At 46.6% G+C, this 26,423-nt stretch overlaps 1 protein-coding gene across 1 annotated transcript in view; it reads left to right on the forward strand.

Moving 5' to 3' along the window:
• Positions 1 to 3,167: 3,167 nt before the first annotated feature.
• The window catches only part of LOC147626822 (uncharacterized), a 58,279-nt gene continuing 35,023 nt past the window's right edge, over positions 3,168 to 26,423 (forward strand). The window contains exons 1-9 of the mRNA XM_086815365.1: positions 3,168 to 3,500; positions 4,552 to 4,610; positions 4,727 to 4,784; positions 4,864 to 4,915; positions 5,059 to 5,211; positions 6,769 to 6,839; positions 14,686 to 14,740; positions 15,101 to 15,177; positions 15,323 to 15,577. Coding sequence (XP_086671491.1) covers positions 3,321 to 3,500; positions 4,552 to 4,610; positions 4,727 to 4,784; positions 4,864 to 4,915; positions 5,059 to 5,211; positions 6,769 to 6,839; positions 14,686 to 14,740; positions 15,101 to 15,177; positions 15,323 to 15,577 — 960 coding nt within the window. The 5' untranslated portion in view covers positions 3,168 to 3,320. The remainder of the gene's footprint in view (positions 3,501 to 4,551; positions 4,611 to 4,726; positions 4,785 to 4,863; positions 4,916 to 5,058; positions 5,212 to 6,768; positions 6,840 to 14,685; positions 14,741 to 15,100; positions 15,178 to 15,322; positions 15,578 to 26,423) is intronic.

Genomic DNA, 26,423 nt, shown 5'->3' on the forward strand with positions numbered 1-26,423 from the left:
TTAAATATTTAATTATATAAATTAATATTCTTATTCATAATAATTTTATTAAATATTAATACTAAATATCAATATGAATATTAATGTATATTTATATTTTTTATATTTATATTTGTGTGCACATCATATATTATAATAAAAGAGATATAATGTGTTTATGTTTGTGTGCGTGTGCGCATGCACACACACACACACACATATATATGTAGACATATATACACAGATATGCATAATTACACGTACACACACTTGAGTGCACGTGCACACAGACACGCATATGCACGCACACAGATGTACACACACATGCTTGTACACATAAGTGCATATACACATATATGCGTGCACATACGCACACATACATGTATATATGTGTGCAAATGTGTTTATGCTGACACAGAGACAAAGGTGTGCGCACGCGCGCGCGCACACACACACACACACACTCATATGCGTATACATAAACACATATACACACATGCACATGCTCACATGCACATGCATACACACACATCAGTCATATGCATAACAACACTTACGTGCACGTGCACACAAGAATTCGATACACACGTGTGTATACATACATAGTCAACACGCTACATCATGGACATGCACATAGAAATTTGACACACACGTATGTGTACATGTACACACAGCCACACACATACGCATGCATGGAGCGTGCATGTGTGTGTGTGTGTGTATGAGAGAGAGAGAGAGAGAGAGAGAGAGAGAGAGTGCATGTGCATGCGTATGTGTGAGAAGAGAGAGAGGGTGTTTGTGTATGTGTGTGCACAATATTAAAAAGTATATGTGTGCATGATATTAATAGATAAGAGGGTGTGATATTAATAGATGAGAGAGAGAGAGAGAGAGAGAGAGAGAGAGAGAGAGAGAGAGAGCATGTGCATGTGCATGTGTGCATGATATTAATAGATAAGAGGGTGTGATATTAATAGATAAGAGAGAGAGAGAGAGAGAGAGAGAGAGAGAGAGAGAGAGAGAGCATGTGCATGTGTGTGTGTGAGAGAGAAGAGAGAAAGGGTGTTTGCATGTGTGTCTGAGAGATTCAGTGTGTGTTTATGTGTGAGAGACACGCACACGCACATGCAGATGCACACATGCACACGTATACACATGTGCATAAGCGCAAACATACACACTCGTACACATAAATGCATGTGCACACACGATTCACACAAATACACGTGCACACATGATTCACACACACATATACACACACATGCTCACATGGACAAACACATGCATGGACACACATATACACTTGCACACATGCACGCACACAATCCCACACTTGCATATGCATATGCATACACATATACACATGCATACACATATACACATGCATGGACACACATATAAACTTGCACACCTGCACGCACACAATCCAACACTTGCATACGCATATGCATATAAGAAAAAACTTTATATCGCAGCAATGCGTGGGTTATAGACTTCCTATCTATTATGCAAAGGTTTTTTCCCCATGCCATGTGCCACTCTCTCTAGCCATCTCCTCAAAAACCATCTCCTATGATCCTCCTCTAACCATGTGAAGGTAGTGTACAAGGGTGACAATCTATGTTGTAGAGCAGTAACACGAGCTGAGGGTATCACATTCTTGCACTCTCATAGCCTCACCTGCATCACCCTGTACTCATGCCTGCCTTGGTGCCACCCAGGTTCTTACCTTGTAATTGCACAAAAGCATTGAACACCTACACCTTAGTGCCTTCTTGCTCTGCAGCTACAACACAACCCTGCACATGATGCGAAAGACCTAGGATGCCCTACACACGACCCTGTCATGCACACCAAACAAAGTGATGACCCTGCCTTGCATGCTAGAACATGTTCATGTGCATGAACATGTTCATGCTAGAACATGTTCATGTGCATGTTCATGTGTGTGTATAGACGAGAAAGAGGGTGTTTGCATGTTTGTGTGTGAGATTATGTGTTTGTGTGTGAGAGAGACACACACACACACACGCATGCACACATGCACACATGCACACATACACATGTGCATAAGTGCAAACATACACACCCGTGCACATAAACACACATGCACACACGATTCACACACACATAAATACATGTACACACATGATTCACACAGGTACACATGCACACATGATTCACACACATAGATACACGCATGCACATGCTCACATGGACAAATACACGCTCATGCATAGACACATATACACTTGCACACATGCACACACGCAATCCCACACTTTCATATAAGCAAAACTTTATACCACAACAATGTGTGGGCTATAGACTTATTGTCTATTATGCAAAGGTTTTTTCTCTATGCCATGTGTCACTCTCTCTAGTCATCTCCTCTAAAATCATCTCCTATAATCCTCCTCTTACCATTTCCTATACTCCTCCTCTAACCATGTGAAGGTAGTGTACAAGGGCGATAACCTGTGTCGTAGAGGAGCAACGCGAGTTGAGGGTATCACATTTTTGCACTCTCACGAGAGCCTCACCTGCATCACCTTGCAATCACGCCTACACACCAAACAAAGTGATAAGCCTGCCTTGCATGCTAGAACAGGTGTGCGAGCTATGTGTAAGAGAGAGAGAGAGAGAGAGAGAGAGAGAGAGAGAGAGAGAGAGAGAGAGAGAGAGAGAGAGAGAGAGAGAGAGAGAGTTATATTAATGTCTACGGAAGACCCCAAGGGCCCAGTAATACAATGGTACCATGGATATAACGAGCCATGGAAAATTGAAAGAAAAAGTAAATGAAAACATCTGACAGTACATGTGATCAACAGATTATCCTGTGTAGAGTGAGAAATGTTGTGATCAGCTAATGACGATACCCGCCTCGGATAGAACCGATCTGATGGTGGAGTGAATGTCAGGCCTTTGTGATGGTAGAGAGATACATATACATGTAGGAACATTCATTCTACATTGTAGCAACGTCGCATGCGAGTCCATGACTTCTATATCTATATTCTATATTATCTATGAAGCATCCAGGAGGGTGGTGGCACATGACAAGGTAGGGGGAGAGTGTAGCCACATGTAAGTCAAGGAATGAACATTTTTATGTCTTAGCAAAATGCTTGGGTTGAGGACTCTTTTTTTACTTAAGAGCCTGCCTTTATTTTTGGAGAGAGAGAGAGAAGAAGAAGTAAAAAGGGAACCTTAATTGTTTTGAGGTGCTCTCTCTAATGTTGTTGACTAGAGACAGAATCTAGAAAAACTTCCAGTGATTAATTTTCAATACCCTTCACGCATAAAAGCCATAAGAGTGAAACCTTTGTGTGACAAAAGCTATGGCGGATGCCCCTGCAAGACAGAAGAAGCGAAACCCTGCTAACACGCAAGCGAAAGAAGTATCAGTGAAGACGGATGGAGTCTCCAGAGTTAAGCAGGAGCCTGTGGAAGAGGAGGCACCTGCAAAAGGCCCAAACATCCTGTCCGCCGAAAATTTCACTCATGGGGGAGTTAGAAAGGTCTGCTCTCTGAATCTGGTTCTGTCCGAGATATTTTTCGGTTTCTGAGGCTTTATCGTAAGCTTGATGCGCACCAACCAGCGTGTGTGTATCTATGTGTGTGTGTGTGTGTGTGTGTGTGTAGGGTGGGTGGGTGGATATGTATGTATGTATGAATAGATAAATGCCAGTATGTGTATGTATGCATATATGGATGTTAGTATGAGTTTGTGTTATGTGTATGAGTCACAAGAACTGGCTGGTTTTGTCATATGCGATGGGTTGCACACAAACAAAAACCATGTCACCTTCATCAAACTCTCTGGTAATCCACTTTAGATCAACATATTGCTTTTTTCTTGCCTGTGGGACGGGCGAGGAGTTGGTTGCTCATCCATCCTTGACAGGCGATTTGGATGGGTCCTTGCTGGACTAAAATTATTGTGTATCTAGACGTAGGGGTATGCATGCATATATGATTACATGTTTTTATGTATGTATATGTCACGTGGAACCATCGATTCCTGGCCTAGAAGAAGCACGGAAGTTTTTTTTTTGTTAACAATTATTTCCATTTCCTAACATGCTCACTGCCTGTTTGGCACCACTATAAAACTTTTTTGGTTTTGTTTACCAATTTGTGCTTGCATTTGTTTCTGCCATTGCACGCGTCTGTTTTTTGTGCCTGTCTTCCAAGGGGACATATTGCATGAACCTGCACCTACTCTTGGGTATTGATGATCTGAGTGGGGATGCCATAGCTCATAGCCTATGCTATGCATGATGGAGTTGATGATTTGAAGCTTTTTGAGTAGTCTCTCATGGAGTCTAGCTGGCACTTAAGTTTGTCAAATAACTTGAACGTTCCATTGTTAAATGTCATTTGTGATCTTATGTCAAGTTTCATTTCTAATGATTTTTTTCTTGTATTATTCTTTTAGGTTCCTATCCATTGTCCCTTTGTTTCTCAAGTGGCAGTGTTACTGTTCTTGTCTTTCCATGTTAAATATGTTATGAATGCATGTTGCTGTACAAAACTGGGCTATATGTATCCTTTATTTGGGGTTTTCAGGCCAAGTTTGAGCCCAAAGTACCAGCAAGGAGACAGAAAAAAGTAGCTGCAGTCAAAAGGTTAGATTGGGCTTATACATTAGTGAATCCATGGTAACAATTACCCGAGCACAATACCATTGGTATGCTCAAGAATTTTATGGGCTGGCTTCTGGTTTGTGTCTATTGATTGATAGTGAGCCAGGAGAGGGAGGTGAATCTGAGCTTCCAGGTGAACTTATGAAGCTTGTAAAGGTAAATGTTCTTGCTTTGAGCCGTCGTCGATCAAAAGAATAATCTTATGAAAGTCTCATTGGGTGGTTGTGATTGGTAGCAATCTCTAGAGGATGCTACTTCTCGAAGTGCCAGACGAGCTGACATAAGAGGTCGGAAGCTTTCCACGAACTGCTTTTTTCTGGGCATGATGTGTCTATTTAGTGCTTTTTTTTGTTGTTTGGGAAGGCTGATATGCAAAGGCTATATTGTGCTAGGTGATGATTTTTTTGTGGGGTTTGCACATTTTTTGCAGCTCCTGCAAGAGTGGCTTTTGGGTGTGGTACGTCAGTGGCTGGAAGAGCAGCTGCAAGTTTTCACAAAGGGGGCGGGGGCGGCGGTGGGGGGGGTGGTGGTGGCAGTAGCATGGGAGGAGACAAAAAACCGTCCACCATCAAATCCTTACAAGGTAGTCTTCATATTACCCTGGATCACATGCAAGTACTTTCTTGTTGGGTCACTTGCTGGGTTCCAAGCATAGTCACATTTTAGATTTGAGACTAGGGAGCAATAAAGAATCTGTATGAAGGTTTGGGTTATGCATGCTTGTCTGGACACTCCAGCAAACGACATCCGGTGCAACTAGTGTTTCAGCAGATGCTTAACCCAATTGCTATTCCTTGGACATAAGGGCTAATTATAGAAGCAATTGAACCTGCTTCATTTGCTCCCAACTCGACACTTTCAGAGGACAGATGCCTGTGGGCTCTGTAATCGCTTTATAATTTCATGTGCATACATATTCTTACTTAAACTCAAGCTCTGATCACGATGGTATGTTCTCTATGCTCAACCTTAGTCATGACACGTGTCTATTGTCTTGTGGTATTGCATGTGACTGCTTACGTAGCTGTCATGTTATAGCTGTTTGTGCTGCAAATGTGGAGGGCATTGGGAGGAGTCCAGGGATCGGTGGCTGTGGCTTTTGAGAATGCATCCTTGGTCTCTCCACCACCTCGAGGTGTCTGAACCTCTTGGGGATGAAGATTATCAATGTGATCCTTCTTAAGGTGAGGACTCTGGGTGTCTTGGGTAGTGGATTCCATGTGATGCAACGTAACCATACAACTTCTGCAATGAGCAACATAAGATTTTTTTCACCTGCTGTTTGGATGGGGATAAGGCATCCGACAAAGGAGCTGTAGGTGCTGTTGAATAGCTTCCTTAGTGATTATGGGCCCCATCAAGTCTTCTAAATTGCTTGGATCAAAGAGCAAAACACCTTATGGTCTTTGTCACTTCCCAAAAGAACCCTTATTTAGTCTTGACCTGTGGCGCTTTAATGGCACTAGTGTTGTTGTCCTGTATTCTAGATTCTGGAGTCTTGTGAGGCTTGTTCTGTGTGGAATCCTTGAGCCTTTCCATTTGGCTTTGTCAGGGGCCATGACCTACCCTTGGGACATGGAGTGCTGATCTCATGATTTGAAAGGCACAAGCGTATAAGAAGCCTGGCGACTGACAGTCTCAGAAGGGTTGCTTGGAAGAATGAGGTGAAGAAGGGCTCCAAAACGAACAATAGGTCTGTTGGAAATCTGACATGAAGCTTCTTTTGTCTAGAGGAGATGGAAAACCCAAGCTATGCAAACAGCAATAAAGTCACCATCAAGCATGTTTAGCAGTCAGCACCAGTTGCGAAGAATAGCATCTCAACCATCTCATGTGGTTATCATGATAGTTGCCCATCTCTTTTGATCTTAAAGGGCCACCAGTGGTAATTTGTGCTAAAATGCATGTGTTTGATGGGGTTTAATTGCATGTTTTTAGTGGGTTTTTCCCTTGTCAAGCTTGTATATACTTAGCTCAGGGTTGCCTCCTTTTTAGGTCTCTGTCTCTGTCTGTGTCTCTCTCTCTCTCTCTTCCCCCCCCCCCCCTCCCTCCTCCCCCCTTTTTCCTTCTTTTGGTCATAAAGTTCCATATTTGCAGGCCTCACAGCCTACCTCTGATCAAGAATGGATTTTCTTTGCAGGCAACATAGAGGATGGCATGATGCTGGACGAAAAGGAAGAAAACTTGAAGAAAAGTCTTAGTCAAACTTGGGTATGTGTTTTTGCTGATGTGGGCATGCTAATGTTGGAGTCTAGTCGTTATATTACAACACCCCCCCCCCTTCCGCCCCAAAAAAAAAAACCCGCAACCCTTCTCTCTCCGGTCTCGCCCCTTTCCTCTGTTTACTTGAGAAGGTTTTAAGATTTCCTCTAAATGGTTCTTGAAAAGAAAGAGTGTGATGGTGGAGCTTATCTTGGTTGTTTCCAAGGATTTTAAGCATTCCAGCTTTTCACCACCCCCTCTCTTGCCTTCATCTTCACCACCTCTCTGCTGTTTCAGCTTGCTCTTCTCCTCAGGCATGCGGGCTGAATCACTTCTACCATCCAGCCTTGCGTTCTTGCTGCTCCTTTTACCGATTCTTCTTGTTGCCTCCCTTGCCATCCTTGCTTTCTCACAAGAGCATTGGGGTAGATTTGGATGTTTTCCAAGATTATTAGGTTTCCCTATTCAATTTGGGTAGGATGGTGCTCACAGCCTCACTGTTGCTGCACCAGCCCATCTGACAGAGAGGATCATAGAAAGTATTTTACTTGGGCTGAGTGCTAGGCCAGATGGCCACTATTAAATTGGTGCTTCCTGTGGTCACACTGGGACGATTGGTAGGTTGGCCATTCATTAGACAACGAGCCACAACACTAGATAAGTATGCGAGAAGCCTTTCGGCGGGGCCGATAAGTATGCAGCCAGACCGATAAGTATGCAGTCGGGACCGACAAATGATGCTTATCTTGACCTTAAGGTAAACGAGAATGCAGCCTTTGAGAGGATTATTTTTGGTAAGGGGTTAGACTTTCATTTACAGTTTGTTTATTTTGTTAGTGATTGTGGAACATTAGTAATAGCGTGCTGCATGTCATTTGGGCTGCTCATTTATCCCATAAACAATAGGGTTGATGTATGTACATGAAAAGGACCTTAGTTGTATGTTAGAACATTCAGTCATAAATATCAATCTATTCCTTTTTGGACTCTTTATTTGTACATTTCCACTTCTCTGGGGATAAGTACAAAAGACAACTCTAGCTTTGCTAGCCAGCTTACTTGTGTGCTGATCTGAAGACACCTTTTTACCAAGTAAGAGGGAGACTTTCTTTTTTGTTTTTATTAAAACTATTCTGTTAATTTAACTGGGCCCACATTGTTTCTTGCTATTTTGGACGTTTCTGCTATTTTTAGGAATGGTTACAGTTGTTAGTAGAAACAGTTCTGTTACAGTTGGTATCAGAGAATGATCTTTTGGGCCATTTAGTGGAATGAAAATTAAAGCATTCTATCCTTGTACCAAGCCATGTGGCAACAGAGTAACATTGATTTAGTTTTGAGGAGTTTTCTGGATTTATCATTGGTAGAACCATGGAAACCTTGAAAACTAAGGGGAAGAGCTCGTGGATCTAATCCTGCTAAGATCGATTAGAGGATGCTAGAGCTGTTATCAGCGATGGCGGAATGACTTTACTAGGCATTGGCCCTCTCCATGAAGATGGAGAAGCCCCATCTAATAAAAATGAAGGCTAGAGGAGAGTTTTCTCATCTACCACAGGGAGTTTCTACACCCGAATCCGGTGTCTTTAGCACCAATTCAGCCTGCTGCACCCTCTGTTTCAGCCCCTGTATCTGCTCTGTCCAGCCCCTTACATAGAGCTGGATTGCCTCTTGCATCTTCTCCATCAGTATCTGCATCATCTCCATTATCTTCTCCACATTTGGCTGCATCTTCTCCATCCACTACTGTCGTGGATGCATCCATTTCTGCAACAGTACCTTCTTCTTTCAGATTTGAGAGGAGATTTGGTCCACCCCAATGGGTCCAGAAATTATTATAGGACTCTGGCCTTTTTGATAGCCAGGTGCATTCTAAGGCATTTGCTTAGTCTTAGGATCTCGGAGATCTTCTCGGCTTGCTTCTTCCGGTCATACTGTGAATTATACTCTTATGAGTACCCTACATGATATCGATGAGCCCGAGTCTCGAAAGGGGGCCCTTGCTTTGCCGCAATGGTGATAGGCTATGGAAGCCGAGATGTCTGGTGTCGTGTGGAACAAAACTTGGGAGTTAGTTACACGCCCATTACATCGGAAGGTCATCGGTGTCAAATGGATTTTCAAACTCAAGTTTCATTCTGGTGGTACTTTGGATAAGTACAAAGCTCCCCTTTTGGATTGTTTTAGCCTTGGTTGCTCATTTTGGATGGCCCGTCTTTCAGATGGATGTTAAATATGCCTATTTGAACGAAGATTTAGAGGAGGAGGTATATGTTGAGCAACCCCCAGGATTTGAGATTCAGGGACACACAGATCATGTTTATTTATTGTGGAAGGCTCTATATGGTCTCAAAGAGGCACCCCGTGCTTGGTATCAGAAGATTGATGCCTTCTTGATTTCAGATTTCACTTGGCTTTGAGAGAGCTTATCTAGATTCAAACCTTTATGTCTTTTCTCTTTGATGGCGATATTTGTATCATTGTGCTATATGTGCATGATCTCATCCTTACAAGATCTGCTTCTCATGTTTAGTCTCAGCTTTCACAGTAGTTTGAGACGACTGATCTTGGATAATGGATTACTTCATTACTCTCTTGGACACATGTCTGCGCCTCTCCCCTTACTCACACTGGCTACGAGGTTCTCTGAAACATTAAAGCTGTGAGTATGGCAGCGCGATGATTGCATTTTTATTTGCGCAATGATTGCATTTTTATTTCTCTGGAGAAGTATGTGCGCAAATTGCTTTCTCTTTATGGTTTGGCAGATTGTACTCCGCTCTCTTGTCCCATGGATCCTAGTTCCAAGCTTTCAAAGGACGATGATTCTCCTTTGGTTGATTCTACTGAGTACCGGCAGTTGGTCGGTTCATTGCTCTACCTCAACAACTCTTGTCCAGATATCTCTTATGCCTTGAGTATTCTTAGTCAGTTCTCCTTTGTGGCTCGATGGTCTTAGTGGCAAGTTGCTTTGCGGGTTCGTCGGTATCTTCGTGGCACATCTAGTTACGGTATCACTTATTCTAGTGATTCTGATTTGGTGGGATTCACGAATGCTGATTGGGTTGGTTGTGTTGATTCTCGGCGATCTACTTTTTGATATCGTTTTCTGCTTGGATTTGGAATGGTTTCTTAGAAGTTTGAGAAACAGAGGATTGTTGGTACTTCATCTACTAAGGCTGAGTATAAGTCCTACCTTCTCTCCACGACTGAAGCTTTGTGGATTCATCAGATTCTGGAACATTTATGCTACGCACAGGATTCTCCTGTCACAATTTTCTCGGACTCCTTGAGTGCTATTTCTTTGGCATAGAACCCGGTGATTCGTGGTCGATCCAAACATATCGAAGTACATTATCATTTTGTTCGAGACTGGATCAAACTTGGTCTTCTTCGCTTGGTGTATTGTTCTACCAAGGACAACCTTGCAGACCTCTTCACCAAACCGCTCCCTCGTGCTTCTTTTGAAGTCTTACATAAGCGTGCCGACGTTGGTCCACCCATCTGGCGTTGAAGAGGAGGTGTTGGAAATATTGTTCATTCCCATATGGACTCCTTGCAAGCTTGTATTTGGCCCATTTATGAGGCCCACACTGTGTATTTTATCTGCTATTTTTGCTCCATTTTTAGGTGCCTTTTTTTTAGCATTTTTCAGCATTTTATGTATTTTTGTCCAAGTCGGCCTGTAGGACCTGGTTGACCAGCTCATGAGGACCTATATAAATAGGTGCCTCATTCCCACATCATTTTATCTTTGATTTCAGCTTTGACTTGTACATACCAGCCTCCCTTGTGTTGTACCTTCATTCATATTCAGGTTCTTGATCATTTGCAGTCTATTGCATGTCACATGGGTCGGGGGACGGGAACGCGGACGGGGAAGGGTTTGGGGATGGGGAACGCCTGGAGGCAGGGAACGGGGACGGGGGGTGGGATGGTACACAAAAAATGCATCAATATATCCATCAAATGTTAAGTATTTATATTACATTTGAGTACTTTGAAAGAAAGCACACAAAATGACACAATTCATGATTCATATTACAAAAATAGTGTACTGCTAACTGTGTACACAAAACACAATACAACTGTCGAGACTCACGGCTGAAGCATAGTCTACTGTCTCTAGAATGTAGATACTAGAAAATAAACCATGTCTACATAAATATAGCTTGGGTAGAGGGCCCTAAAGGCTGAGCTGCACATGTGACATCCAATGTTGAAGCCTACGGCGTTGCGCTAATCAATCAGAATCCATACTGAAGGAAACACTAGCCTCCTTGTCTCATGAGCATCAGTCTCTGTGACCTCAACCTGCTCATTCTCCTTCTCTTGTTGCTGCTCCCACTCCACAAAAGGATCAGCTTTTGCAATCACCCCCTTGCCCAACATACACAAGTTGGCACTTACAAAAACCAAATCACGGGCTTTTTCTACGCCAAGGCGGTTTCTCTTCTTTGATGCAATGTGACTATAGGAGCTCCACAGTTGCTTCAAACAAGAGGAGCTCACAGCCTGGTTGAGAATGTGAATAGCCAATTGCTGTAACTCTAGTCCATCTGATCCAAAATCCTCCCACCACAAAGCTGCCCCAACCCTCGTGTGCATCGGGGTAACCATACATGCCAAGTGAGTCTCTTATTTTGCGCCTTGCACTAGGCTCTGGCACCAATCTCTCTAAGATAATCCGCCAACCACTATTCACCTCTCGATCATTTTCTTGACCCTTGCCTTGAAACTCGGGGTCCAAAATGTATGCTGTTGCATGCGAAGGAGAATGATATGCATTCCGTCTTTTGACACAAAGATCCTGAACCATCTCATACTTGCTCTTGAGAGTGTCCTCCTTATCCTCGTCATCATGATCAAATTGCTCTTGCTCTTTAATGAGCTCTTTCAATTGCTCAATCATCTTGTCCATGGCCTCATACGCTTTCCCAAGGCATGGCTTCATGCCATCCACAAGCCTCAACAAATGCATTATGGGCTGCACCATGCAATCAATGCGACGCACATGCTCCCAAACTCAAGATCTTTAGCATCATCTTTGCATTTCCACCCTCCAGTAGTAGAGACTAACGGAGATGTAGTGAACTCATCACTAATGAAATCCTGCCTCAATGCGGCACATGTACTCAGCCGACCCAACAGCAGAAAGTTATACGCAAACCGTGTCTCCGAGTACTTCAAGAGCTGCTTGCTTGATTTCTTATTAAACTCATGTGGTAAGAATTGATGATTCAACACAAAAGTGAACATGTGACTTGCCCTCTCAATGATGGGCGCAATCCAAGGCAACTTCTCTATATCCTTCAGCAAATTATTGAGGCAATGTGCCATGCAAAATGACACTGTCACATGTGGATATACATCCCTTCAACAATGGCACCTGCTGCCCTATTGGCGGCCTCGCCATCCACAACAAATCCCATAAAAGGTCACTACCAACAAACTCTATTGCCTCTGTCCACCTTGATGCAAGCACATCAGTACTCTTCCCAGTCCCTGATGCATCATGCGATGAAATGAAATACACCTCTCCTCGAGAATAGGCCACTACCCCATGGATATACCTCTTTCGTCTATCGCTCCATCCATCAGTGATGAGAGACACTCCATTCTTTTTCCACATATGCTTTGTGTTCTCTGCAGCTTGCTCTATAGCACACCTCTCTTTCTCAAGAAGAGTGGTATGCAAGGTCTCTGAGGATGGGGGAGTGTAAGATGGACCATACTCGCCAATCTTCCTCACCATAACCTTGAAGTACTCAGATCTGGCAGCATGGAAGGCAATATGATCATGAAAAAAGAAGCGAGCCACTACCATATCAACATCCTCCTTTCTCTTGGGATCCCATTTTTGATCAAGGGTGCTCTGTCGACGTGCAGGAACTGTGGATGGCATGCTAAAGAACGCATGTGGTGTGGACGATGTATGGCTAGCTGATGCTGATGCAGAAGCTCTGGAGCCTCTACTACATGCCTTCGATACAGGTGGCCTGACAAATGCTGCGGGGTCAACTGCCACAGGACGTGCCGCCCTCCTTGCTGTAAAGAGAGACGCATGTGCTGCAGCCTGCTCTAAGAGATCCGGCCTCTTCTCTTGGCTTACATTTGGGCAAAACTGCACCTCATGCCCAGACTCATGGAGAAGGTGAGCTCTCACCTTGTTTGCCCCACTTGTTTGTGTGTATGGGTATAACTTGCAGCGCCAGTGACGTGAACCTCCCCTGCTTCCTGGTCTCTGGGCATTCACCTCTTCCCACCAAGACCAATTTGAACCCTTGCCCCCAACATGGGCTGCTGGTGCCATTGTGATTGAACTTTGAGCTTTGATGGCTGGCCGCTGACGGCACTGGGGCCTGGGCAGCTTAGATGGAGTAGTGGGCTGTGGAAAGAACTGGTGCTGCAGCCTGCTGTGCAGTCACTGCACACTACAGAGCAGAAATGGAGGAGCAGAGACGGAGGAGAGGCTGAGAGCAAGTGTGCATAGGTGACAGCAGAGACGGAGGAAAGTGCACAACAGCAGAGACGGAGGAGAGCAAGTGCACAGGTGACAGGTCACAGCAGAGACGGAGGAGTCTGGACTCTGGAGAGCACTCAATCGCACACAGCAGAGACGGAGGAGAGCAGAGATTGCTTGACGCTTGCACGACTGGGCCCTTTTTTTAACCAAAAAAAAACATAAAATGAGGCGATCCCGTTTTTTTCCCTTCCTGTCCCCAACAACCAGCCGGCCCACAAGTTTAAGGTGTCCCTTGACAAGGGACGGCCGTCCCCTGGTGAGGGACGGGACATGGGACGTCCCCCCTGCAGAGGGACGCGTCCCTGTGTGAAAGGGAGGCCGGGATGGCGTTCCCCCCCGTCCCCAATGCCGGGTGGGCGTCCCCTGTGACTATGGTCTATTGTCTACACATATATGCTGTTTTATTCTCTGTTTTCAGATTTACAGCAGTAGCATAGATTTCCGACAATGAATTCTCGCTTTTTCTGTTGTCTGTCCATACACAGCTTGCCCAGCTCTTCATCATTATGGGCTGTCCCCTGCTGTAACTAGCCATACATGCCACTTCTTCATCATGGGCTGTCCCCTGTTGTCTCCGGTATGCGTTTTCAGCATACAAATGTCGCCCTAACACGATCATCTTTTCATCAGAAGAAACTGACCAGCATGTGTGTTTCTTCCTAAATCAGCCATATCATCGCTTGATAGCCTCCTACTGCATGGAGGCACACATGAGCAACATGTGCATGGAGACGTTTACTCGGGCAAACATCCCAACATGGCAGACTAAGAACCGACTCCTCTTAATACAAGGAGTATGGAACATCGTCAGAGGAACGGAGAAGAAGCCTAAAGTAGACTCCCAGAAAATCCTAATATGGGAGGACAAGAATGACAGCAATTGTAAGCCCAGTGGGGCGTGTCGTGATAGACTCAACCACGTATCCAAGAGACAAAGATTGAGAGAGGGAGAGAGAGGAGGGTTTGGGGATCTTTGCAGTGACACAATCAATATAAAAAGAGGCTCTTTGTAACGGCTCAGGCACCCGAATAGCACCGATCCTAGTTTGAATACACTTGCAAACCAATGAGAAATTTCACACTGAAAAGTTAACCTCTCTCAAATTCTTGTATAAGGTTGAAGGTCCATAAAGAGTGAAGGGAGAAAGAGCAGGGCTGAGCATGCTTACCCTCGGATTCCTCTCTTCGGCCGAGTGATATGTGAGGGAAATATCGGCACTAGTGTATTATGTTTTCCATACATGCTGTCTTAGTGTTATCTCAAGTCGAGGTTTTCAGTAAACTTTCAATTCTTGCTACATGATTATTGTTAAATTCTTCTTTTTACAGGATCTTTCCAAGTACTATCCTGTGACATTGCCATTGCGAAAGCCTGGCACTGCAGGTGTGCTCTCTCTCTCTCTCTCTCTCTCTCTCTCTCTCTCTCTCTCCACATACACACACAGAGTATTTGTGTTTAGTTACATACAAACATTTACATGCATGCATTTGTACATATAAACATACATCTATATATCTATCTGTCTGAACATACATACATACATACATAAATAAATGCTTGATATATACATGACATACATGCATAAATGCTTGATATATACATAACATCCATCCATCCATCCATCCATCCATCCATACATGTACCTATTTATTTGTCTATTTATATTATATCCTGGAAAATGTACACTGCAGTCTGTTCCTATGCATTTAGTGTGCTTTTCTTTTTTTTTTTTGGTGCTCTCAGAGCAGCTGGATGAAGAAAATCAGTTGAGAGATTTTGAAGAAAACGCTGTCCCTGCTGCAGATGAGCTTGGACTGATGGTGACTATTTTCATACTATAAAGAAATCTTTTTGGGGGCTGTTGGACAATTATTTTTTGATGTTTTGTCCAAACATGTGTGGAAATAGAATGTGATGGAAATATGCTAATGAACTTAGTGATTTATTTTGTGGTGCTTTGTGCAGCGAGAGAGTGATGAGGACAGGCTTCTATTTTTTCAACTCCCATCATTTCTGCCTTTGTCAAAGGCAGCTGCAGGGGGGTCGGCCAAAGGTTCTGAAAGCAGCAGTTCTACCAAACCTGAAGGCAGCGGTTCTACTAAACCTGACCACACAGGGCCTTCTACATGGTTGGAAAAACTACCAGCTGGACATATGGGAAAGCTCCTTGTCTATAGCAGCGGTGCAGTGAAGTTGCGGCTAGGGGATGTTAATTTTGAGGTATTGTGATTTGTGGAGATTTTTGGCTCCTCCTTCCTAACCTTCTTTTTGATGATTATACAAGAAAGACTTTTATAAGCTATGCTCTAATATCCCTAAACATAATCTTAGAAATCTATACTAATATTTTACTTTAACCCATCGAGAGAGAATTTCATTTTTATTATACAAGGTAGTGGGGGTACATGGATGACAACAACCAACAGGTGGCACTATGGAGTCGGCCATGTGTTTGGGCTTATTTCCTATCAAGTGTGTGCACACACGCATGTGTGGGGTGTGGTTTATGTATATGTATATATATGTTTGTATGTATGAACGAATCCCGTAGTGTGAGAATGTCACAAAGAACAACTTCCATTGATCTTTCTTGGTTTGGTGGGTCCATGACAACTAAAGATCAGCTTGATGGTCCCAACTACTCAGGCTATGGGAGATTGTCACGAGGCAAGAGCCTCGTCCTGTTGCACCAACTCGTGTGGCACCTCCCCTAGCGGCACCAAGGGAGACTCAAACCGTGGCACAAGTGGTGTCGGGCATTTTAGCACCACCGCCTTGATCCATTGAAGAGAAAAGACGGCCGGATGCTCGTGATGCTCAAGCAATGGCCATGATTGTTCTTTCAACAAGTGATCCATTGTTCCTTACATCCGTTTTTGCAGCTCTGCAAGGGCTGCCTGGGTGGTCCTCAAGTCCATGTTCGAGTCTCGTAGTAAAATGAAGCATGAGTCATGTACTTGATGTGAGAGCTCGACAACTTGACCATGAACGAGGTGATTCCATTGCAGATCACCTTACCAAGGTAACAGACCTAAAAGAATAGCTGTTGAATATAGATGAGGCAGTTGATAGCAGTAAATTGGTCACCACCATTCCTAACTCCTTGAGTCCTATCAGAGTTTCCATTCTTCTCTGAATCTCTCTATGAGAGGAGGCAGTAATTCTCTCCTTTGAGGAACTAGTTGGATTACTTCTCTATGAGGAGCAAGCAAGGAAGAATAGATCCAGTGGTGATGCGAGTAGAGGAGAGGAAGCCTTCCTCTCTAGGGACAAAGGCAAAGTGGACTCATCACAGGGTGACACCAAGAAGAAGAATGGAAAGTGTGATTACTACTACAAGTCAAGGCACTATATCAAAGAGTGCTGAAAGAGACTTGCAAAGGTGAAAGTTGATGAAGAGTCTTCAAACTTTCCCACTTCTACTTCTGATGACAAGAAGCAGCAACGAGAAGAAAACACGAACCTAGCTTTCTAGCTACATTTTTGAAGGCACAGCTATCCCAGGGTTCCACTAAGGCGGATGAAACTCCATGGCTACTTGTGGAGAAAGAAAGAAAGTTATATTAAACGTCTTTAAAAGACCCAGTGGGTCTAGGAGACCAAAAGTGATACAATAGTGTCCATGTAATCTCATCATGGTACAAAAGAAAACAAAGACGAGAGCTATGAGCGGAGAATGTCAAATCCAAGCCATATGATACAAAGTGGGACCATCATCATACAACCTATAGAGCTAACCCCCCGGTAGTAGAGCTAACCCCCCCCGGTAGGGGGAGGAGGCCGTCAAGGATATCGAGCATGGGGTTAGCCTATAGAAGGCTTTGCAGATCCATCGTGTGTGGGAAGGTGGCTCTGTGCCTCTCCAAGATCTCCTCAAGCTAGGGATGATGTCTATGTTGCTGGTGAGGTCCAGGGAGTCTGGGGCGTTGGGCTTGCTATAGTGCCGTGGCCCGGCCTAGAGTCACATGAGAGTGGGGTCTGGCGGGGGGTCGGGCCCTCGAGTGTGTGGCTTATGAGGTTGTGGGTCTGTCATCCATAGCTGGTGGGGTATCCTCTTGTGGTCGGAAGAACTGAGTGATGGGTCGCCTGGGGTGTCTCCCATTGGGTCTCGACTCCGTAATTAGTGAGTCTCTGTGGTGGTGCTCTAGTAGGAAGAGGCCCATGCAATGTTGATCTGGGTAATCTGTGATTCTAGACAAGGGTCTAAACCCCTCTCTGAAGAGACAAGGGAACCTCCCTCGAATCTCATAATAAACGGTGCATCTACATGTAAAGTGTTCCTTTGGCTCGACCTCCTGCTGGGACATAGTGCATATCGTCTCCTCACAAGGTATCTGCATGGCTCTCCTTGTCTCTATCCTTAGGCGGTGCGATGACACCTGCAATTGGCCCACTGCAATCCGCATGGCATGTGACATGTATATGTCAAGATATCTGGCCCTCAGTACGAAACCATCCTTTGTAAGCCTCATGAAAGTATCCATGTAGTACTGCTGTTTGTGTGAGTGGCTCATGTATTGTGATCCAGGTATCCATTACGTATAGTCCCAATAAATCATATCTGATCACCCGGTTCCGGTTCCTGTCATCGTGAGAGAGCCTGATGAATGGGGAGTCCAGGTCATACTGAAGTTGGGGGGGGGGGATCCATCCGGAGTAGGTGCATACTCGGTAATACCATGCCTTGTGCCCATCTGCTGCTAGCTCTTGGGAGGACTGTAGGGTGAGCCTCGGGAGTCTCCAGGGGGCATGGCATTGATCCTGTGAATGTATGTGGCTGTCTGGAAGAATGCCTCTACTACCATGGGTGCTGCAGTAAACTCTGCCAGGATAATATCATGTGGGAACGATGGTTTGCCGCGTATCATAGGGGAGAGCATCATGACCTGAGGCCTCTCTATCCTTGGCCATTTGGCCGTTGTAAGATCAGGTGCCCAGAATGGTGCTCCATACATCAGTCAAATAGCTACATCTTGGTCCACAGCTTCTGGAAGTGGGCATGGAAGCATTCTCTCTCCATGAGAGCAAGAGAAGCATACCTCGCATCAGTCTAGCCTCTGCAGCATGGCTCATCCGAGAAGACCGGTCTTGTAAATGTGCATATGAGTATGCTATCTCCACTGGGTTACCCATGTAGGTGAAACTCAGTCGAGATGTGAAAAGAGGGGATGTGTTGAAGTCCATAACTTTGGTTTTCCCAAGGTTTACTGCGAGATCCCGCTGTACACAAAAGTCCCGTAACGTGTCAATATGCCTCTGGAGAATCTGCAATAAGCACAATGTCATTAGCATAAAGTAGTAAGGAAACAAGGATACTTGCTAGTGATACGCCTCTTCCCCCTCCTCTATCAATGAAGGCCGAAATCTCGTCAATGTAAAGGCCAAACAAAGTGGCAGACAGTGGGCATCCTTGCTTCACTCCAATGGTACTGGAGATGTCCTCTGATAATCCTCCTGGGCCAAACAGAGTGGGCATCCTTGCTTCACTCCAACGGTACTAGAGATCTCTGATGATAATCCTCTTGGGCATATGACCGACTCATATAATGCCATGATCCCCCAAATCATGTCTGATGGTATTCCCAAATCTTGGAGTCTCTGTAGTAGTCTGGCTCGAGGCACTGTATCAAATGCTTTGCGGAAATCCACAAAGCAACAATGAACCTGTTGGTGCCATGCTCTGGCCTCCTCTATGATGGTTTGGAGGGTGAAGATGTGATCCAATTTCCAAAGTAGAGAATGACCTGCGGAAGCCTGCCTGCCCTGATGCTCTGTGCCCATGTCTCTCTGCTAGTGTGTTGAGCTCAAGCTCAAGTACTGACCCATAAAGTTTGGCTAGTGTGTGGCCAATCATATATTGTCGTGTAGTTGTTGGGGTCCATGGGGTCTCTGGCTTTATGGATGGGGGTGATGATATGGGCTGTCCAGGTGGGTGGGAAGCCTTCTGAAAGAAGCCGGTTGAACATATGGGCCAGGAGGGGTGCTAGAGTCTCCCCCGCATGGGAGATGTGCATTGCCAAGAGGCCCTCGTGGTCCTGTGATATACTGTTTTTGAGTCTCCGGATGGCTCGGGCTACCATGTCGGATGTGAAGAAGGTGGATGTGATGGGACGTGGATGTGATGTTGGTGGGATGGGGGGCTGATCTGGTACTTCGTATAGGGGTCGTGCATATTTGTGCCATATGGATGGAGATGTGATGGGTGTGGGTGGGCGTTTCTCTCGGATTTTCTTCCAGCCCTCAGTACAGTTCACACCTTTGAGAGATTGGTATAAGTCCTTGTATTGGCCCTTAACATTTGCTCGTTTCTTATGTTTGGTTGTGTATTGGTTAATCCTTTGAGCATCTCCCTCTTAGATTTGGCCAGTTGCAACCTCGTGTAAGAGATGCCCACGTGTTGTGTAGCATTCCTCGTCATACCAAAACGATAGCATTCCTCGTCATACCAATCGTTTTGAGCCATGGTGCCGGTGGGGGGTTTGGTGGTAGATCGGTTGGTGGATGGGAAAGCGGCTGTGGCAGAGGTGTGTAAGATTGTGGTGAGCTGCGAGGTGAGGTCGGCTGGGCGCGGTGGTGGTGAGGATGGTTGGGAAAAGTTGAGGTTGAAGGAGAGATAGGCATGGTCGGCTCCAAGTGGGCGGGTGGGAATGGTGAAGGTATGTATGAATGTGGCTAAAGCCGGAAATCCCATAAGGTAATCCATCCACCATGTGGGAAGCATGTGAGAGCTCCTGAAGAAGGCCAACGGGACATCCCGTTGAAGATGGCTAAGCCATGTGTGGTCCTCAGCATGAGGAACTCTCCCTGATGCTCTAATGTCCCCTCTGTCTTGTGATGCTCGCCGAATGCCTATCTCCTCTGAGTCTCTATCTCCTACATGGTTGGCTCCTCCTGGTCATATACAGATGCCTGCTTGCTCTAAGTCCTGGCGTTGAAGTCCCCTACAAGGAGAACTTTGCCTAAGCGTGAGAATTGAATGACGTCTGCATGGAGGGGATAAAACTGCTCTCCCTCCTCCATAACAGCATATGAGGACTTCCTAGGTGGGAAGTAACATACTGCAATGTGTATGCATCTCTCCAGTGTGACTTGTAACCTCACCCACATAAAGCGTGCCTCTGCATCCTTGCGGACTATGGTGATCATGGGCTGTAGATGTGTCCTGAATAGTACTGCGACTCCGCTAGACCTGCGTACCCCACCAATTGCGTGTCTCCTCTCGGCAGGCGGATGCCCACTCATAGCCTAAAATGCGTGGTAGCCCTCTCTCCGGGCTTTGGTGGGTCTATGTGAAGAAGATAATGTCCCTCTCTGTAAAAACTTTCCTAAGTCCCCCAATGTCCGACCATAGTGTCCCATTGCAGTTCCAAACTGCGAACTCTAGGTGTATGGTCCCATAGACCCCGTGTCCCTATTTGGGATGCCGCTCTGTGATGATGACTCGTCCATCCTTGTATACTGCCCACTTCCCCACCTTGCGGGCCTCGTGCACCTTCGGCATGTATGCCCGTTTTGTGCTCTACTTGGGTTTGGGTGAGATCATCCCCTAGGTATATCTTCTCTGTGTCTGTGTGTCCATGAAAGCGTCTCGGCTAGCAAGGACCAAGAATTTCAAGATGAGGGGGCGCTCCCGTGAGGTGTCTCATCCCACATGCCATGTGTCCACATAGTCCACTTTGAGTTTCTTGCATAGGGCTAGAGCGCCAGCCTTGGGAGATTCCCCCTCCTTTAGGCCTGTCACCCTCACATGAAGAGCGCGGACCTTCCTCCTCTTCCAGCGTATCATGTATGATGGGCGTGGGTGTGAGGTGTTTTCTCACCACTTTTGTCCATTCTTTCTCTACTTCTTGCTTAACCACTGTGGCCCACCCTTTCTCCATCTCCTTCTTTGTGGCTACTAAACCTTCCTGCAGTTTGTTTTTTAGGCTTTCAACCTCTGAGGCAAGGGAGGGATTAATTTCCCCTTATTCTTTCATCTGTGCTTTGCATACATGTAGCTCCTCCTTGAGGTCTTCAACCTGTGCCTTCCACTTTTCCACCTCGGTCGCATGGGCTTCTTTGAGCTCTTTAATTTCCCTATCTTGTGTATTTTCTTGCGCTGATAACTTTCAGCCCATCTTTTGCCCATCCGCCTAAGGGGTGCTTCTCTGGCTTCTCCGAGCTTGCGAGCACGTGTTTCTCCATTCAGTCCATGATTGCATTCAGTTGTGAATGCAGGGCCTCCCATTACCGGGATCCCTTCATCTTGGTGCAAGCGAGAGAGAGAGAGAGAGAGAGAGAGAGAGAGAGAAGATTATGTTGCTGCCTCCTTGGGGCCTGAGAAGAAAATTATGTTGCTGCCTTGGGGGCCTGAGTAAGGGGGTGGGTTGAGTAAGGTCGCAGAGGGAGTGCGAGGCATAGGCAGCGAAGTGTTGCGGAAGGCGCACAGGCTGGGTAGAGGGGGGTAAGGGAGCGCAGGGCACAGGCAGCGAAGTGGCGCGGAAGGCGCACAGGCCGGGCGGAGGTGGCGCAGGCAGCAAAACAGCGCAGGCGGAAGGAGCCGAGGAAGTGAAGTGGCGCCAGGGGGCACAGACAGCGCTCAGGCGCACAGGACGGGCAGAGGGTGGTAAGGGAGCGCAGGGCATAGGCAGCAAGGTGGCGTGGAAGGCGCACAGGCCGGGCAGAGGGGGCGCAGGCAACGAAACAGCGCAGGTGGAAGGAGCTGAGGAAGTGAAGCGGCGTTAGGGGGTGCGGACAGCGCACAGGCGCACATGCTGTGGGCAGAGGGGGCACGGGCAGTGAGAGAGAGAGAGAGAGAGAGAGAGAGAGAGAGAGAGAGACCACCAGCGTGCAGCGCGGGGGGGGGGGGGGGGGGGCGGGGGGGGGCTGTGCAGCTTCACGCCATGGAGAGAGAGAGAGAGAGAGAGAGAGAGAGAGAAGAAAAATTTGCACGACTCAAAATGATTAGGATTTGATTGATCAATAGAGAATGAAGTACAAGCCTTTGATATTGTTGGATATTTCAGAGCTTGTGTGTGAATTCACTCTAGCCCGTGTGTGCACCTCGTGGGAAACCATCCTTAGCACCTCTCACTTATAGCCATGCATTATGTGTGGACTTGAGATTGGCAATGTGGCCCTCTCAAGTCCACATCCCATCACATAATCTCTACCACAACTCTACCCCTCACCATCAACATAAAAAACCCCTTTCTACTCTCATATTGGATAACGCAATCTAGTCCTATCAATCATTTTTGAATCTTGAGTTTTCTATCATTAGTTGAATCTCTCTCTCTCATCATGGCTGCATTGAGCTGCACCCGCCATAGCTCAATGTGTAAGAAGCTTTTCACTGTCCCAACATTGGTATCAGAGCTGGTCAACAGCTTCTTCTACATCTCAGTGTTGCCCTCTCCAGGCGCATTCTGACCGCGCACCCTTTGTCAGTTTTGGATGGTTGTAGTGGCTAGTGAGCTACTGCCACCAACCATCCACTTCTTTTGCCCTGCTCAGCCCCTGCTGAGGTGGCAGATGGAACGCAAGGCACAGGCAGCGAAGTGGCACGGAAGGCGCACAGGCCAGGCAGAGGGGGGTAAGGGAGCGTAGGGCACAGGCAGTGCAGTAGCGCGGAAGGCGCACAGGCCGGGCAGAGGGGGCGCGGGCAGAAAAACAGCGCAGGCGGAAGGAGCCGAGAAAGCGAAGCGGCGCCGGGGGGTGCGGACAGCGCCCAGGCGCACAGGCTGGGCAGAGGGGGTGTGGGCAGTAAAAAAGCGCAGGCGGAAGGAGCCGAGGAAGCGAAGCGGCGTGGGGGGTGTGGACAGCGCACATCTGCACGTGCTGGGAAGAGGGGGCGCGAGGCCGGGCGGGCAGTGAAGCGGTGCCAGGCACAGTGGCTGGCAGAGGGGGCGCGGGCAGCTAGAGAGAGACCACCAGCGCGCAGTGTGAGTAGGGAGGGGGGGCCTGTGCAGCTTCACGCGAGAGAGAGAGAGAGAGAGAGAGAGAGAGAGAGAGAGAGAGAGATTTTATTAACGTCTTCCAAAAGACCGAACTCGGCCCCTGTATGGGGTATCCTCTGTCATCCCAACAAAATGAAAAAGTACTAAACTAAAAAGCTGAATCTGGGTGTGCAATAGGTACAATGAGTGGTGGAGGGGATGGAGCTCTACTACTAGGAGAATGCAAAGCTATATGCATGGAGTATACAATCATGATATGCAACCTAGCTAGCTCCATCCTGTACCATACTGGGGGTATAAAATGGTATACATCAATGAAGGGGGTGTCCACAGCTCCCTGAAGAACATGCCTGGGTGTGCTCTGAAGCGAGCCAGTCGCTCCGCACCCTCTCTGTGAAACTGAGCTCTGATCTCTGTCGTCTCTCTCTGGTATAGGCGTGGTGTCCGAAAGCCAGGTGTCCTCTGTCTCCTGCGGGCTCTGAGTGTCTCTGCTCTCTGGAGAGTAATTCCGTGCTGCTGTGTAGGGGCTGGGAGTGGGATGGATCTCTGAAAAAATGTAGTAATCTGTGTTTGTCGTCCCTCCTCTGGAGCTGTCTGAGCCTGTAATGATGTCTCTCTGTGGTGCTGTATGTCTAGAATGAATCTCCCCAGTATGCGCTGGTCTGCTGCCTCAAAGATCTGGCGTAGGGAATGTGGCTCTCTGAATAAAATGGGATCTCTCTCTCTCTGATGGCTGTATATGCTCTGCATCTGCATACATAATGCTCCTCACTCTCCACCTCCTCTCTGCACAATCTGCATACCCTCTCCTCTCGGGGGATCCGTGCTGCTCTGCTAGTCTCAATCTCCAATCGGTGTGATGAAACTCTAAGCTGACCAATAGCCACTCGGGAGCCGTGTGGTAAAAAGCCCTCCATGTATCTAGGCCTCTCTATAAATCCATCATCAGTGATACTCATAAAGTAATCTCTGTAGTATAGCATCTTCGGTGGAAGAGGCTGTGTAGGCGATATCCATGTCTCTCGTGTTTAGAGCTGCCATAGATCCTGTTTCAATACTCTGTTCCTCTCACTATGAGAGAGACGGATATGTGGTGCATCCCTGTCATACTGGAATGGTGGTAGATGATCCATGTCTAGGCCATGCTGTGAGAACCAATGTGTGACCTGTGCATACCATGATCCTTTGTCTCCTGCCTCAGCCAGCTGTCTAGATGCCTCAAAAGCTTTGTATGACAATCTGTCCTGTGGCATCTCTCTGAATCTGTCTAGCAGGCATATAGTCTGAAATATGGCCTCTACCATCATAGGAGGCGCAACAAACTCTGCTCGGATAATGTCATGAGGTACTGACGGTTTGCTGCGTATCATGCGTGCCATCATGAGGGCCTGTGGTCTCTCTATCTGTGTCCACCAATGCGTAGCAAGGCCTGGCGCCCATACCGCTGCTCCATACATCAATGCCGGTGTGACTAATGTGTCAAATAGCCACCCCTTCGTCCGGGGCTCATGAAAATGCGCCTGGTGGCACTGTCTCTCTAGCATAGCCAATGCTGCATATCCCCATGTCAATCTAGCTCTGGCTGCTGAACCCATGGTGAAGCATGTGGCTGCTGCAGAGAAGGTAACCCCTAGGTACACGTATGATGTCACCACCTCCACCTGGCGTCCTGCGAGAGTGAACGTCAGCTTACTCCTGCCCTGTCTCGATGTATGAAAGACCATAACCTTGGTTTTCCCAAGGTTCACAGTAAGACCCCTCTGTGTGGAGAAATCATTGAGTGCATGTAGATGCTGCTGTAGACCACTTGGAGACTCAGACACTAATACAATATCATCAGCATAAAGCATAATATGTACTGAGGTACTTGCTAAATCAACTCCATCTCCGCCTCCCCGTGTAATGAAGTCAACCACCTCATCAATGTATAACCCAAATAGCGTGGGGGAAAGTGGGCATCCTTGCTTCACACCAATGGTGCTAGCAATAGTCTCGGACATACCTCCTGGACATCTGACTCGCCCAAAAACCTGCTCATATAATGCATAGATGCCCCATGTCATATCTGCTGGTATGCCAAGAGACCGCAGGCGCTGAAAGAGCCTCTCTCGTGGTACTGTGTCAAATGCCTTGCGGAAATCCACAAAGCAGCAATAGAGCTCTCTCTTCCTCACTCTGGCCTGATCAATCATACATCTCAAAGTGAATACATGGTCAGTGGTAGAGAAAGCTCTCCTGAAGCCTGCGTGCCCTGATGAGCGTAAACCTGCTCGCTCAGCATATGTGATGGCTCGCAAGGCTCTCTGTATGCGGAGCCGTGAGTATAGGGCTCTGCACTCGTCATCATACCATCTGTTCTGGGGCATAGTCCCAGATCTCGCAGGCTCTCCTGAGTGGACACGATGTGGGAAGCTCTGTAATGCAGCCGTGTGTAGGAGTGATGCCAGCTGGGCTGTAATGGTATCCATAGGTGCCAGGGGATCCATGAGTAGGAGCCCATCCTCTACTCTGCCAGTGTATATGTCTGCCATGTCATGTGTGAAGTAGATGGTAGTGTGTGGCGTTGGTATGTGGGGGGCTGGTGATACTGGTGATCCGGCTAGTGAAAATGCCAAGTATGTATGATGTGCCCCAATAGGACGAGGTGGAATGGAGAATGAGGTGACAAGCTGTGATGCCTCCAAAGACAAAATAATGTAGTCTACCACCGTGCCTCCGGTCCGTGTATGACCCCCATGTGGGCAGCATGTCAGTCCTCTTGATCCCGGCCATTGTAGCATCCCGTTATAAATAACGAGACGATGCCTGGCTCCCAACTCTAGTAAGTGGTCCCCATAATGTCCTCTGTCTGGTCCAGTGTCCTCTGATGCCCGACTAGCCCCTATCTCCTCTGGATCCACAAGGTGGAGGATCTCCATGTCATCATAGTCATACACCTCACACTGTCTGCTCTGTGTGTGGGCATTGAAGTCGCCCGTAAGAAATACTTCCCTTAGTGTAGAATAATGCATAATCTCCTCTGATAGACAAGTGTATGGCGAGGCTCTTATCTCCTCCTCCTGTGGCATGTCCTCTGTAATGACATAGGAGGATCCTGATGGGGAAAAGTAACATAGAGCTATGTATAT

Source organism: Cibotium barometz, chromosome 21 (assembly GCF_041138505.1).
Source record: "Cibotium barometz isolate CiBa-2024 chromosome 21, ASM4113850v1, whole genome shotgun sequence".
Lineage (NCBI taxonomy): Eukaryota > Viridiplantae > Streptophyta > Polypodiopsida > Cyatheales > Cibotiaceae > Cibotium > Cibotium barometz.